General features: G+C 40.6%; 1 protein-coding gene across 2 annotated transcripts in view; it reads left to right on the top strand.

Moving 5' to 3' along the window:
* Positions 1–10: 10 nt before the first annotated feature.
* mapk3 (mitogen-activated protein kinase 3) overlaps positions 11–16,728 on the top strand; it is a 58,553-nt gene continuing 41,835 nt past the window's right edge. For both annotated transcript variants that reach the window (XM_067230631.1, XM_067230623.1), the window contains exons 1-5: positions 11–414; positions 1,969–2,151; positions 2,744–2,933; positions 4,299–4,415; positions 7,417–7,531. In XM_067230631.1, coding sequence (XP_067086732.1) covers positions 203–414; positions 1,969–2,151; positions 2,744–2,933; positions 4,299–4,415; positions 7,417–7,531 — 817 coding nt within the window. In that variant the 5' untranslated portion in view covers positions 11–202. The remainder of the gene's footprint in view (positions 415–1,968; positions 2,152–2,743; positions 2,934–4,298; positions 4,416–7,416; positions 7,532–16,728) is intronic.

Raw genomic sequence — 16,728 nt, 5'->3', positions numbered from 1 at the left:
TGGAGACAGATCCGCGCATTCGCACGGAATCAATTTACAGTTGTGAAGGGCCCCAGATCGAGTCGCCTTCGTCTGTTACCGAAACGATCCTTTCTAGGGAAACTGAAAAAACCTTCGAATAATCCTGAAATTATTTGAGAGTTGCACCTGATCTCGTCCTCCAAAATACTGAACGAAAATATCCGATTCTCGAAAAAGAAAGATGGCGGATTCGAGCAGCACTGCGACGGCAGTCGGAGCCACAGGCTCGAATAATGGTGCTGCCGGGTTGGCTGGCACTGTTGCGCCAGAGGGAGCAACTGGAGCCGGGGGACTGAAGACTGGGTCGGAGTCTGTGAAGGGGCAGATTTTTGATGTCGGCCCACGCTACACCAACCTATCGTACATTGGGGAAGGGGCCTACGGAATGGTTTGGTAAGATGGAAGGACGTGGTTGTTTGTGTCTGCAAACGCAAACAAAATAATAAACGCTAGCTACAGTCGTATTTGTTATCTTTAGCAAGACGTAGTTTAATGTGGCCGCCTAGCTAGCATCCTCTCATATCAGTTTCATCTGGACCTGTGTCTGCACTAAACATGCCTATTGGAAACCGAAGTGAAATCGGGTCCTTTGGTTTCCGAGCTCGGTATTTAGGCCATTCACAAACTTGTCACAAACGAGCATGGTGTACACTGCAAAGATGGCATGCAAGCTAGATCACTGGTTTTGTAATGCTGCAGTGGTAGCAACAAATTGTAAAGGGACACTTGACTTTCTGAAGGGGATAGAGCTAGACTACCTACTCTTGCTAGTCTCTGACAAGTTGGTGCTGCTTAGATAGCTAGCTCTTGCTTACTTAAATCACGGAGGTGTAAAGAGCTCTCTCCAAGGCGTGGCTGTGTGAGGTTGCCTAATTATTTTTAGTACAGCAGGAAATGAAAGGGTCTGATTGCGTAGGCATTATTCGTGAAAAAAACGAATATGTAGTTTGTAGCTAACGTTGTCGACTGGGATTGGTAAAAAAAAAAAAAAAAGATAGCTAGCTAGACTAAGATAACTAGCTAGCTACAATCATGACTATCTAACGATTTAAAAACCCTGCTGACGTTCTCCTAGTTAGCTAGTGGTAGCATGTAGCCTAACAGGCAACCAGCTAAACCATTTGGTTAAACCCTTCACAGCCCCTCCCCTTGAAAGCTAGCTGGAAAAGATGGCTAGTAGCTACATCACGAGCTTGTGTGTACCACAGGATGCACCTGGGAATTGTTGCAATATATCTCGTCCACCAGTATCTTTAGGATCGTCACCAGTTTAATTGAACATGAAAACACGCTTTAACTCGAGGTCGAACATTAGGCTGTAATCCATCGCAACATTTCTGATAATGCTTTTCAAGGCCGTCATAGTTAGGTTTCTTGGTGAGATTTAATATATTAAGCAAAAATGTGTTCCTAATCTAAACCACGTTAAGGAGTGGTAACATAAACTCATACATGCCGTTTCTGAAGAGTTGGTGTGGATCGTCACACCATTGATAACATGCAACTGTATTTTGCTAAAGATAACTCTAAGCTATTTCTTGTTTAAAATCCAGGCCCAGAGTCGAGCAGATAGATGGGCCTAAAGCTGTGCACTACTAATCTTGGTAGTGCACCGGATGCAGACATAATTGACCATTTCTGTGTGTCAACCTAAATACATTTTTTGATAACTAATATCTTGTTACCTCCTTTGATAAACAAGCCTAATCCATTGGTTTGATTTAATTGTTTTTATTGATCAAATTTTTTCTGAACACAGCAATGTCAAATAGTGGTATCTACACAGTCAACTTAAAAACATAACAAATCCTTTGTAAATGATGTCCATGGCCGTCATGTCATTTTTCTCCAGCTCATTATCATTCCCTTACTGACTATCTGTAAACAATACTGTATGCGATGTGCAGTGCATAACTCAAGCCGTCTGCATCTCTCTGCCTAACCCAGCTCGGCTCTTGATAACATGACATCCCAGCGAGTAGCCATTAAGAAGATCAGCCCATTTGAGCATCAAACATACTGCCAGCGCACCCTGAGGGAGATAAAGATCCTGCTGCGGTTCCACCATGAGAACATCATTGGTATCAATGACATCCTGAGGGCCCGGCGCATCGAGTGCATGAGGGATGTGTATCCTCTTTCTCAGAACACTTCTGGTGGTTCTGTGTTGGTGTTTGTGTGTGGGTGGAGGGAGGAGGGATGGATGGATACACAAGTCTGTGAGTGAATGTTTGTGGAACTGTTGAGGGGATCAGGGATGTGCGAAAAAGAGGTATTCAAACAATGCTCATTAAAAAATAATTGTCATGTCACAATGGTCAGTGCCATAGGTTGATTACCTTGCTTTTGTCTGCAGCTGAACCCAGGCAAGTGTTTATAGTGTATGCTTGGAGTGAGATTGGAGGCTGTGTCAAGGGCATAACTCATAATGAACATATTGGAACTTGTATATTTGCTGGTAGAAGTACAGAAGGAAATACAAATCTTTCTGTTTATATCAGTCTATTCCTGAGAAAAAAGTCCCTGTTTGAGAATGCTAAAATACAGCCTTCCCAGGTTGAGATTACAAACAAGGAACAAAGGTGGATTTCATACATTTCTAGAGATTTGGAGTAGGATCTACGGTTTATTCATTTGCTTAGTGGTTACACAATGTACCTTCAAGGAATCAGTTGTTCTCTCCCAATGTTCCCAGTGATTTCCCTCAACTGGCATGCCATAGTTACATTGTGCAGACCCTGATGGAGACAGACCTCTACAAACTTTTGAAGACCCAGAAGCTAAGCAATGACCATATCTGCTACTTCCTGTACCAGATCCTGCGAGGGCTCAAGTACATCCACTCGGCCAACGTGCTGCACCGAGACCTGAAGCCCTCCAACCTGCTCATCAACACCACCTGTGACCTCAAGGTGAGCCTTTATTCTGCCATGACTCTTAATTTTTTTTGTCAGTGGCCAGCAACTATGTCCCAACTTTTGTTCCACCTTTCATAGCTGAAATATGGTCTCAGTTGATGAAGAGGCAGGTGTGATGTTTGGCACATCAGGCTGTGGCCCTGAACAAATCCACTTCCCTCTCTTTTACTGGCCATAGGCAATAACATGTTTAAAAGGCTATAACATATTGATAGGTTGGAGAGAATGAACAGAGATTACAAGGTGGACGATGGAAGAGAGTAAAGATAGAAGGTTGAGGCCACAAAACCAATCCAAAAACATTTGCAACATTCAAATCCCCCAAAAGATTTATTACAAATATTTTCTAGTGTTGCTCCATTGCTATGGCTCTTTCAGTTTATAGGGATTCTTAAGGCAGGTTGACAAAAGAGATGGATGAAATGTTTTAAATGAGTGGGAAGTGTATACTATTTAGTCTTTTGAAGGCTTTACAGGACAGGGTTATGTAGCTATGCTTGGCATTTATCCACTTATGCATGTCGTTCTCATGAGGTTTTGGCCACCGTTCATACAGTCGCGCAGTGTGGCCCTGCATAATACTACTGTAGGCAGCAAGACAAAAGACTTGAAGGATTTAGCAGCTTTTCGACTCACCCCTCTCACAAGTATGCACTTGATCACTCCCCCACATTGTCATTGGATTGGTGTTTTCTTGCTAGCACAATCAAGTCTATTAATCAGAAGGTTGCCGGTTCGATGTTGTGTCCTTGGGCAAGGCACTTCACCCTACATGCCTCGGGGGAATGTCCCTGTACTTACTCTAAGTCGCTCTGGATAAGAGCGTCTGCTAAATGACTAAATGTAAATGTAAGGAGAGGTTTTCAAACATTTCACAGAAAACGCTAACCCCAGTTTCCCTTTTAAAATTAATTTTATTTTTTACTTCAATCCCTAAAATCTGACAAATAAGGAATGTTAAGTATCAAGCTCTGGATTAGCTGAGTCAAGTGTGCTTGTTTAGGGATAGACCACACGTGCAAAGGCTTGGGGTCTTTGAGGGAGGTTGGGGAACTACAGGGAACAGGAATAACAACATAAGGGGAAGGGAAATTGTGTTGACTGCCATTTGATTATCCTTTTCATTAAATTAGATGGGGATATGGGCAAGTGCGTCATCAAAAGAACAAATAAATTAGTATTTTAGTCTAAAGTTAAAGCTGGTAACTAATTTGTAAAAGTAATACAAACTAATTGTGATCACTGTCCTTTTATAGACCCAACTGATTTACAAGTAATTTAATTTTGTTTTTATTTGTGTTATTTTTAATCTCCATTCATTAATGTTTTGATTACCTAACTTTCGGTGACCTTCATCAGATCTGTGACTTTGGGCTGGCACGGATAGCTGATCCCGAGCATGACCACACTGGCTTCTTGACAGAGTATGTGGCAACCCGCTGGTACAGGGCTCCCGAGATCATGCTCAACTCCAAGGTACATGCAGTATTTTTTGGATAGATATGTGTGTGTCTGGGGTGGAACAGTACTTTTTTTTTTTTATACAGGCAAAATAAAACATTATACTAAATATGCATTTTAACAGGAAAATATATACTACTGTTTAAAATCCACCATGGGGGGGACGGGGGTAGATGGCATCATCTCTTCTAGAGTACATACGGTGCCATGTACATAACATAATGTATCTAAATCTCCCACCTGGACCACACCTATTCTGTCCATTGATAATGATAGTGGGTGTTTTTTTTGTGTGTATGTGAACATATCTTGTAGTCTGGCTCTGCCCTCCTACGTACTTCTGCTCAATTTTCATTTTGCTTCTGTACTCCGTCTGGGCTTTAGATATATTAGTCAGATGTCTCTGGTAAACATTTTATCGCTCCAATCAGCGAACAGAGGGAGTGGCTGAGACGATGACGTTGATGTTGTGCGCTAGTTTGAGTTGTAGTTCCGTAATGGCGGCGGAGAAAGATGTGAGCGAAGACATTCGGTTCGTTGTGGCAACGCTGCCGAATATCCAGTAGTTAAAGCCGGAGCAAGAACAATCTTTGATCCCCACGGGGTTCCTTTGATTTTCCAGCTAGCTCCGTTAGTGGTGAAGGAGTTGACTAAGGTGAACGCTAGCGATTGTTTATGCCAGATCCAGAGTGGCTCTGGGCAGATCCAATAGTTTTAAACAGGGTTCCCACGGGGTCTTAAAAAGTCTGAAGTCTAAAATTTCGGAACTTTAAATTTAAGGCCTTAAAACGTCTTAACAACGGCCAGATTTTCATCCGAGGACTTAAATTTCATTTAGTCAGGTATAAAAAAGGTTTTCCCCTTGTTCATTTCCAGAACCGCTGGCCACAAAGTTATGACAAAGTAGCAACAACAACAAAAAAAGTATTGAGTCGCAGCCTAAAAAGCGGAGCTCTACAAACAAAACCAGCAGAACGCTGCCCTCAGAACGTTGGTTAGGTGTGTTGTAGTTCTTTCTGGGGAATATTGGTGTTGGTATATGTACACAATGATAAAACTACAAATCGTGTTATAAATGCAATACCTGCCCGCGAAATACGTCTACGCTTCCTCAGAGTTTGTTAAAGTTCGGCTACGTGTGGAAAATGGGAAAGTGTACTTTCAACAAGACATGGCTAGATCACAGCGATTTCCGCGTTTGGTTACAATCGGTACCCAGCTCCAGGTACAAGGCTCGCTGCAAACTTTGCCAAAAAAATATTCAAAAATTACTACTGTGATTGTTTTATCTGTAAATAAAATTTATGCTTTTTCAATGACTGAATTCATTGAAATAAAAAGAAAATCTGAATTTCTTTGATTTGAATATTTTTTGGGGTAATGTGTTATGTAGGTCTTAAATTTCAATCTTTATGGTCTTAAAATGTCTTAAAAAGGTCTTCAATTTGACTTACTGAAACCTGCAAGAACCCTGTTTAAACTTCAACAGAGTACCCGCCTTCAAGGAAGTTAACGCGTGTCAATGGATTGAGCCCAGACTCTGTACAGATGAAATGAAATGTATGAGAGTCTGGTTAGGACCAGGCTACATATCTTGTGTATGCGCTTCGCTTTTTCCATGTTGTCACAGCCATATTCCAACATGGATTACGTCATTTTTTCACACACAAATTCAAAAACCCCATAATGATAACACGAAAATAGTTTTTTTGGAAACTTTCGCAAATATATAAAAAATACAAAACAAAAAAAATCACATACATAAGTATTCACAGCCTTTGCCATGACACTCAAAATTGAGCTTGGGTGCATCCTGTTTCCACTGATCATCCTTGATGTTTTTACACCTTGGAGTCCACCTGTGGTAAATTCAATCTATTGGATATGATTTGAAAAGACACACACCTGTCCATATAAGGTCACACAGTTAACAGTGCATGTCAGAGCACAAATGAAGCCATGAAGTCCAAGGAATTGTCTGGCCAAACTGAGCGATCAGGGGAGAAGGGCCTAAGTCAGGGAGGTGACCAACAACCCGATGGTCACTGACAGAGCTCCAGCGTTGCTCTGTGAAGAGAGGAGAACCTTCCAGAAGGACAACCATCTCTGCAGGACTGGCCAGAAGGAAGCCACTCCTCTGTAAAAGGCACATTACCGTCTGCCTGGAGTTTGCCAAAAGGCACCTGAAGGACCCTGACCATGAAAAACTAAATTCTCTGGTCTGATGAAACAAATATTGAACTCTGGCTTGAATGCCAAGTGTCATGTCTGGAGGAAACCAGGCACCGCTCATCACCTGGCCAATATCATCCCTACAGTGAAGCACAGTGGTGGCAGCATCATGCTGTGGGGATGTTTTTCAGCGGCAGGAACTAGTCATAAAGACTAGGAAGGAAGACTAGTCAGGATCGAGGGAACGATGAATGCAACAATGTACATCCTTGATGAAAACCTGCTTCAGAGCACTCTGGACCTCAGACTGGGGCGATGGTTCATCTTGCAACAGGACAACGACCCTAAGCACACAGCCAATATAACAAAGGAGTGGCTTCGGGACAACTCTGTGAATGTCCTTGAGTGGCCCAGCCAGAGCCCAGACTTTGAAAAAATGGCTGTGCACCGATGCTCCCCATCCAACCTGGAGCTTGAAGGGTCTTTTCAAAGAATGGGAGAAACTGCCCAAAAAATAGGTGTGCCAAGCTTCTAGCATCCAAAAGACTTGAGGATGTAATGGCTGCCAAAGGTTCTACAGCAAAGTTGAGCAAAGGCTGTGAATACTTATGTACATGTTATATGTGTCTGTCTTAGTTTTTGCAAATCTATTAAAATTATTAAACAAACCTTTTTCACTTTGTCATTACGGGGTATTATGTTTAGAATTGAGGAAAAGAATGAATTGAATACATTTTGGAATAAGGCTGTAACATAACATAATGTGGAAAAAGTGAAGCACTGTGAATACTTTCCAGATGCAGTGTATAAAAGCTCAACGGTCAACTTTGTATCCTTATAACAGGGCTACTCCAAGTCTATTGACATCTGGTCAGTGGGCTGCATTCTGGCTGAAATGTTGTCTAACAGGCCCATTTTCCCAGGAAAACACTACCTTGACCAGCTCAACCACATATTGGGTAAGAGACCTTCAATTCCTAGTCCACAACAAATCCCATCAGTAATTTTAAATTAAACCTTAGCAATACTTTTTGTCATGTTGAATTCATCTCCGTCTTTCTACCACCAAAAGGAAAAGTTAATATTTTTGTCATTCAAAAGTTTGCATGAAAAAAAAGGAATTTTGTCATTAAACACACAGCATAAGGTTCTCCACGATATGTCGCCATTCATATTTCCTGATTGGGTGTGCTCAAGCCTTCGGCGAGAGCTCAACCTTTGTTCTCTAACATATATATTATTTAGTGGTGGGCTGTTATCGGCGTTTACGCGCTGCGACTCTTATCGGCGATAAAAAAAATATCGCCGTTAATCTATTCTCAAAGTTGGGTTGGGAGCTGGGTCTATACTACGCAAGCTATGATGACTTTCACCTTGATATTTTAGCGCGGATGTATACCTAGCCGAATTGCACAGTAGGGGGCGAGAACAAGTCTTCGAACCTGTGTGTATCCCTTGTGTATGAAATTATCACATCAAACGTGACGTGCTAACATGGATGCAGCTATGAAGAAGCCTGTTTTGCTTCAGGGAAAATTTATTTTTAAGAAGCTTCCCAATGGAAACCTCGACAAGACTAAGGTTGTTTGCACCTTGTGCTATGCGGAATTAGTTTACTGTAGGAGTTCTTCCAGTCTCAAATACCACCTAAACGCAAAGCATCCCTTAGCTAATGCGGAAGATGCCGGGCCAAGCACTGATGTAGCGCAGGGGAAGAGTCGCCGTCAAACTACGATGTTTGAGTGCAACCGAGGCAAGCCCGTCAGCACAGCTCTATCAGCCAAGCTAACTAATTTAATAAACAGCAAATGTTTACTCCTCGACAGGTCTGCAAACGCCTTTGTAAACCGAGATTTGTTAAAACGTTTGTTAACCGAGACCGTAGATCGAGGTTTACAAACCTAAGGTTTCAAACACGTCGAATCTGGAGTAGACGCCATGTTGTCAGAGCAATCAGCTGCACTTGCACTGGTGACGTCACTACATTTCCAAGGCAACATATCAACATAAATTTGTCTTCTGTCTGCTTCAGATACTTCTTTTAAACGGGAAGCGATTGCGGGGCGTTTGCGGACCTGTGCTAAAAACATATGTGATTGTTTTAGTTTTTTTTAGGCAATTTAGACTACTTTGTTGCAGAGCAGATGCCACGTTGTTAAGGTCAATGGCTACATCTCCAAGGCAACCGCTTGTTGCTAGGTCCGTAAAAACGTTCATTTACCTCTGCAAACTTTCAGGAGATATATAAACGGTATTATTAACTTTTGAGAACGTCTTCTGGACCAATAGGAACAGCGTATTGGTCCAATTATTACACTAGTATGTAAGAAACACAAGTACATCTTATTGAACATAATTTATTTTCATCACCAATTATCATAGTAGAACAGCTTTCTCAAGCAGTTTGTGATGCATTTTGGAAACAGGAGATGAGCTCCTGGTCTGAAACCCGTTCTCAAAGACTTACTTTTAGTCATTATTTGGGTAGCACACATATTCTGAATGCCTTCGGCGGAATTCAAATGAGCCATTTTAATCTGGATTAATCTAAGATTACAGTGAGATTAATCTAGATTTTTTTTTTTATCGATGCCCACCACTAATATTATTATTAATTTTTTTGCCCCCCTAAGCATCAGTCAATATTTGGACTACATAGACAACCTAGGTGTCTAAAGTTTCGTCTTGGTAGCGATTGAGTTGCTTATATTTTTATTTACGTTCCGTTGGAAGTTCAAATTACGTTTTTGTGGCGAAAAGTGAAGCTAACGGGGTCTAACTTGCTAACCACAGTCACTGACGTTACTTACGTCACTAACACGCGTGACTACCTGTAGCAGAACATTCGTTTCGCATCTGTCTGACATCTTTAACTGATTTAAAATAGTTTGTACTCGCTGTGATATATTGTTTTTATTATTGTTGCTTGTTTTATTTTTTATTTTTATTTTGGGTTTTTTCCACAGGTACACTTGCACTTATAGCAGTTCATGTTGTTTAATTGTAACTTGTTTAACTACATGCTCTTATGGTTCTTCCCTTTGGCACTTACTTTGGTTGTTCACAATGTGTGCTTCATGTTTTGGCTACTCGCAATGTTTTGTGGCTATCTCGTTGTTATGATCAGTGACCTATGCACTTTGTAAAGCTCTCTCTTGGAAGTCGCTTCGGATAAAAGCGTCTGCTAAATGAATAAATGTAAATGTAAATCTGTTAACTTGGGGGATAGCTAGGCTAACTATAGCTTTACTGCAAGGCAGCTGCAGAAACGCCACAAGCAAAGAGGCCAGGGTGATAACTATTTACTCATTTTACTTTGTGATGTGAAACACAATTGTGAAATGTAATGTACAATATTAGCTGATATTATTAAGGAAGTAGGCCCACATCTACTTTCGGAAACGGTAGTCTACTATTTCACTGAAGCATTAGCATCATGACATTAGCCTCTGTTGCCCGGGCAACACATACTACAGTGGTCGATGATGCATCTGTTTTCAATCGTTAAAATAAACATTCCTCACAAATAAATTTTCGTTGTAGGATTTATTATGACATTACATTCAGGGTTTTTCCTGGGTCAAAATGGGTCTTCAGTGCTCCAAAAATATATATATATATATATATATATATATATTCTTTTTTTTCTTTTTTCTAATCAATGTATTTATTCCCAGGTGTTTTGCATCCCCCCCCTGTAATATTCTAATAGCAAATTTAAATCTTGCACTTATTTTCTTCCTATTTCCCCTAAAGCAATAAAGTTAGGCTACTTAAAAACACCTTACTCATAAAGTATGCTCTAAATGGCATGCTGCCAATTAAAAATTGACGTAACAACTTATTGTAAATGGTCAGTAGCCTAGCCTATCGATTAAGGTAGGCCACTCTGAAGCATGTACACTGCCTGCTTCATTTGATCTTGATAGGCTAAGAATTCTGTAGCAAATAATAATAATAAACACACTTTTTATTAATTAAAACTACTTCAATAATGCACCTAAAATACAAACCTGAGCAAGGGCAGCTATCGAATCAACAGACAATTTAGCTAGCAGGGCAAGAATACAAACAACGAAAATCACCAGTTAACTTGATTTACATTTGCAAGAACTATAGACTTATACAATAACAGGCTTAAATGAACTGACAACATAAGTTATACGATTACGAGTTCTCAAGGACGCACACACGCAATCTCAACTGCGGTGTGAAGCGCGTGTCCGTGCAATTCTCCGACATGCACTCTAACAATCACTGCTGATAGACTGCCTAATATTTTGTACAGCCTGATTTCTGATACCGTGGCGGCAGAAATGTAGCCATAGAGGAAACACTGCACTATATATTATCATTCCAGGTTAAGAATACCAATGGAGGCTGCGTTGGAAATCGTAAATCAAAGTTTGTCAGCATTTTGAGTGGAAATGTAATTTGTATTTGTACAGGTGTATTCGTGCACGTCGGGCTGGCCCTCGCAGCGGAACGACAGTTTACTCCGCTCTGTCCATTCACGCATCTCAAAGTTGCGTATTGATCAGACAAGAAGACACGCTTATCAACTCGATTACTGTTGATAAAAACGGAACGACTTTTTGGCGCTCGGGATTTGTCATTGGCGTTCGGGAAAACAGCTTTGGCGTGCGCCAACATTTTCTCTATGCAGGAAAAACCCTGACATTACCAGTAAACGATTTGTGGGTGAAATGATCATTACCTGTGGTTTCAAACCAGTGTTGCTCACTGCAACGCTGTAGCCTACGCGAGACACTACAAAAACATCTACACAGCTGTAGGAAGTCAAACGGTGACAGAACATGTTCGGCACTCCCCATACTTAAATCAAAAGTCTATCTAACTACTAACCTTAACTTCATTGCCACAGCCTAAACTTTGTCAATCTGTTCATGAAAATAATTAATTTCAGCCTAAACCGTACAACGGAACGTTCAATCAAATTCAACCAACGCAATCGCTACCAAGACGAACACAGCAGTAGTCTAGTACTGTACCGTAGTAGTATAATTTACCGGGGCAGCTTCTACACACTGGGCTATATCGCATTTTGAGTTGTTACTGACAATGATCGCTACCAGTGAGCTTTTTATGAATGAGCGATTTTCCACTAAATAAATGTCAAGCTTATTTACGTTTTTGAGGGCATATTTTCAGTTAGCAGATGGTACTGTTTGAATCGCGATTCCATCTTCTACTGCCGGTAACGTCGTAGAATAATCTTCAAAGGGGGTTCTTTATTAATGAATAAATGCAATATGAGTAGGCTAAATGCCTGAAAATATCACGAGAAGGGAAAAACTTAAAAGGACGTTTTTTACTGCCAAATGTATTCGTTTTGATTCAGCTATGAGGCTGCCTCTTGCAGGGGAAATGAGAAGACATCATATTTCATTCTACACTTCACTCGTATTTTGAGTTGTAAATGAGCAGCAAAAAAATATGCTTTTAAATCTATGTAATCTTAATAAATAATAAGTAGGCCCTATGCATTTTTATATAAAATATACAGAAATATCAGTTTAAAAAATGTCATTAAAAAACGGACCCCTGTGCAAACGACGCAAGCAAGCACACCCTACAATTTCCCCAGAAATTGTACCCTCTCTAGTTATTATTATAATTTTTGCCCCCCTAAGGATCTGTCAATATTTGGACTACATAGACAATGTCGGTGTCAAAAGTTTTATCTTGTTAGAGATTGAGTTGCTTGTATTTTTATTTACGTTCCGTTGCACGGTTTAGGCTGAAATTAAGTTTTTGTGGAAAAAAGTGCCTTGTGTCAACAAAGGGTACTCAGTGCCAATGTCACAACATCAGCACACGTTAGCAACGACGCATGGATACAACGTGCGTAGATGTGCTGTTGCACAGCAAATATCGTATCGTGCCGTGGTGTACTAGAAGCATCATACATGTACATTAAGCAAATCAAGACTTGCATCCACAGTAGTAGGTAACGTCACATTAAAGAATGTATTTAAACTCATGCTTGTGTGGTGCGTCGCTGGCTTCAGTGCCACAGCCTAAACTTTGTCAAAAGAAACATTCTAATTTCCGGCGCTTTCAATCAATCCCCTCACTCAGTGAAATTTGGCTAGCCACCGCAACTGAACTAGCTTGCTCGTAGCAAACTTCTTTTGAATTAGCCATTTCTCCCTAAATAGATGAAAAGCTTATTTACATTTTTGGGGGCATATTTTCACTTAGCAGATGGTACGGTTTGAATCGCGATTCCATCTGAAATACTGCCAGTGACAACGTTGTTACAATAGCTTGTTTCAAAGGGGGTTAATGAATTATTGTTAGATGATTTTCTGTCAGAGGATGGGCCAAGGAAAGCACCACAATGAAAAGAGTTTACTTTGTTTATTAAGTCGAGCTGCTCGGATCACGTCACCACGACAGGCAGAGTGGTTGGCATGAGTGAGAAAACATGTCTCTCAGAAGTCCTTTATATATGGCTGGACTGTACAAATATAGTTACCACCACAACATCTCCTTAAACGGTACACATTCCACAACCTGATGCACAGAAGAAACGACACACAGGTGATGCGGTCATCAATCATTGCTTGTACTATTCTCTGCATCTTGCACTTAACCTAAGTTGACCAGAGCACATTCCTTGATCTATATGTGTATTGTCCAAGGCCTGCTCCGTGACCTCTTGACCACAGCAAGAGACAACCTCACCCATGTATAGAAAATCTGCGTATCAATTATGCAATATGAGTAGGCTAAATACTTGAAAAATGTCACGAGAAGAGAAAAACAGATCCTGTAAAGTGGAATTGAAAACGAGTTTTAAGTTCATCACACCACAGAAGAATGTCTTGTTAACTACCCATCCAAAATCGAATGAAAAAAAAACACTTTTTTATGACATTTTTACAATTGATATTTCTGTATATTTTATATAAAAATGCATACTTATTATTTATAAAGATTAAATAGATTTAAAAGCATTTTTTTTTTGCTGCTCATTTACAACTCAAAATACGAGTGACATGTAGAATGAAATAGATGTCTTCTTATTTCCCCTGCAAGAGCCTCATAGCTGAATCAAAACGAATACATTTGGCAGACCGATGTAAAAATTGACCTAATCTCTGACTTAAACGTCCTTTTAAGTTTTTCCCTTCTCGTGATATTTTCAGGCATTTAGCCTACTCATATTGCATTAATTCATTAATAAAGAACCCCCTTTGAAGATTATTCTACGACGTTACCGGCAGAAGAAGATGGAATCGCGATTCAAACAGTACCATCTGCTAACTGAAAATGTGCCCCCAAAAACGTAAATAAGCTTGACATTTATTTAGTGGAAAATCGCTCATTCATAACAAGCTCACTGGTAGCGATCATTGTCAGTAACAATGCAAAATGCGATATAGCCCTGTGTGGAGAAGCTGCCCCGGTAAATTGTACTACTACAGTACAGTACTAGACTACTGCTGTGTTCGTCTTGGTAGCGATTGCGTTGGTTGAATTCGATTGAACGTTCCGTTGTACGGTTTAGGCTGAAATTAATTATTATCATGAACAGATTGACAAAGTTTAGGCTGTGGCAATGAAGTTCAGGTTAGTAGTCAGATAGTTTCACCTATTGAAAGACTTTTGATTTAAGTAAGGGGAGTGCCGAACATGTTCTGTCGCCGTTTGACTTCCTAAACAGCTGTGTAGATGTTTTTGTAGTGTCCCCCAACAAAGATTTTTTTTATTTATCTAAAATTACTCTACTATAATATTTTGTTTCAAACGGTTTTCCCACAAAAACTATTTAAAAACTATAGCTAGATATAGCACATCTACTCTTTTTTCCTCATTAACAAATTCTGGATTCTATGAATATGCAAATATCCCAGGCCACTGACCCACATCCGCTGCTTGCGCTTGGTTGACCAATGAAAGAGCAATGCACATCAAGATGGCTAAAGATTAGAGATGGGTATCCAGAACCGGTTCTGGTTTAGAACCGGTTCCCAGTGAATCGATTCCTTGGAATCGTTAGCAAAATTCCTTAATGATTCTGTTAACGATTCTCTGTGCCGTTGCGCATGCGCGAACTTTTATAGTTTATTCAGACAGACTGCAGCAAACATGGCAACTAGGAAGAAGCGTTCTAAAGTTTGGTTGTATTTCACACGACAAAAGTACAACAACGCCACTTGTAACGCGTGTAAAAAGTCTATTTCGTATGAAGAAGCATTTGAACACACAGCATGGAATGAAGTTACTGGAACGTCATGTGTTCGATGCATGCAGCAGCGCAGCTAGCTTCATCTCTAACTATCTAAGGTAGAGCTAAACTTCTCAAAAGTGATCACAGCCACTTTTTACTGTGTGAAGCAATTTGCCTTTATTGTGTGTAGTCGATCTAGTTATCTTCTGTCCCGTCGTTTTGAAGCATACATTTTAGCTCCGGCATTCGTCTCCCATTAGTATTGATCTTATTGATCATTTCACGTTATTGGGGCGGTGTGTGTTATCAGCAAACGTTCGTGTGTCCCATTATTAAACTGAGCATATCGATTTTTTATCCATTATTAAACTTAGCATTTTAATTGTCCTGTTAAATGTGCCTGAAAACGCCTAAACAACATACCCAAAGTACATTCAAAGCTGTTGTTGAACCATTTGGAGTACATGCATGTAAATGGTCTCTTTTGAAAGGTGACACTGAAGTTATTTCCCCTGTTGTTAGGACCCCTGTAAGTCCTACTGGTGTTGAGTAATAGAAGCTTGAACACAAGGAAACTGAAAGTTGCTATCTCCGACTAGATTTTGTTTTGAAAATAGAGGCCTGAAGAGGCCTAGAGGTGGTAGGTATTAGCTCATTTCAAAGCCAGTTTGAGATTTGTTTAGAACGAGTGTGTGTGTGGGGGGGTCGCACAGACCTAGTTGGCTGTAGAGGGGAGAATCGATAAGGAATCGAATCGATAAGCAGGAATTGATAAGGAGTCGGAATCGTTAAAATCTTATCAATACGCATCCCTACTAAAGATGGTATTCTATTCTGGTGAAAAGGTGCCTTTGTCGACCATGGTCATTTCTAATTTTTCCACAGACTAATGCACAGTGCCCATGATGCAGTCAGTGATTAAGATGCCAATGAAACACACAAATACAGATTACTTGAACCATAGATAAAATTGGGGGCACAGACAGATTACTGAAATTATATGGGGCACAGTGCCCCGCGATGTATTAACCCTGTTGTGCCCTCTCCTTTTGTATGCCGCAGTTCCAGTATTAAAGGTGACATGACAAAACTTCACTTTATGAGGTTATTTAACATTGCATTTACATTTATTCATTCAGCAGACGCTTTTATCCAAAGCGACTTCCAAGAGAGAGCTTTACAAAGTGCATAGGTCACTGATCATAACAACGAAAACATTGCGAGTATCCAAAACATGAAGCACACATTGTGAACAACCAAAGTAAGTGCCAAAGGGAAGAACCATAAGAGCATGTAGTTAAACAAGCAACAATAATAAAAACAATATATCACAGCGAGTACAAACAATTTAAAATCAGTTACCACTAACCACAAGAGCAACAAGTCTCTGAGCAAGAGTCATTGTGATCCTTGAGGAAACTAACATCGGGTCAAGCGAACCATTCCTAAGTACCGTTGTACTCCCGGAACAAGTGCGTCTTGAGCCTTTTCTTGAAGGTGGAGAGACAGTGTCTCTGATGGAGGTGGGGAGTTGATTCCACCACTGGGGGGCCAGACAGGAGAAGAGCTTGTGTTGGGACCGGGCGGTCTTGAGCGGTGGGACCACCAGGCGGTTGTCTGAAGAAGACCGTTATATGAGTACATTAATTAAGAATACATTAATATGAGTTCCCCTAGCCTGCCTTTGGTCCCCCAGTGGCTAGAATTTTCGATCGGTGTAAACCAAGCCCTGGGTGTTCTTCTCCGCCTTTCAGAAAATGAAAGCTCAATTGCTCTGTTTGAAAATGTCCTCTTTGTTACGTCACAAGGAGGAAGGTTACCTCCCCTCTCTCTACTTTGCCCACCCATAGAATCTGGCCCACCCATAAGAAACTGAGCTACGACCGTGTAAGTGTTTTTATCCTCGAGAGACATCATGGCTTGCAAACGAACGAAGCATTACATTTGCTCAGTTTG

Source organism: Osmerus mordax, chromosome 3 (assembly GCF_038355195.1).
Source record: "Osmerus mordax isolate fOsmMor3 chromosome 3, fOsmMor3.pri, whole genome shotgun sequence".
In the NCBI taxonomy this organism is placed as follows: domain Eukaryota; kingdom Metazoa; phylum Chordata; class Actinopteri; order Osmeriformes; family Osmeridae; genus Osmerus; species Osmerus mordax.
The sequence above is the reverse complement of the archived record's forward strand: the minus strand, read 5'-3'. Positions and strand labels throughout refer to the sequence as shown.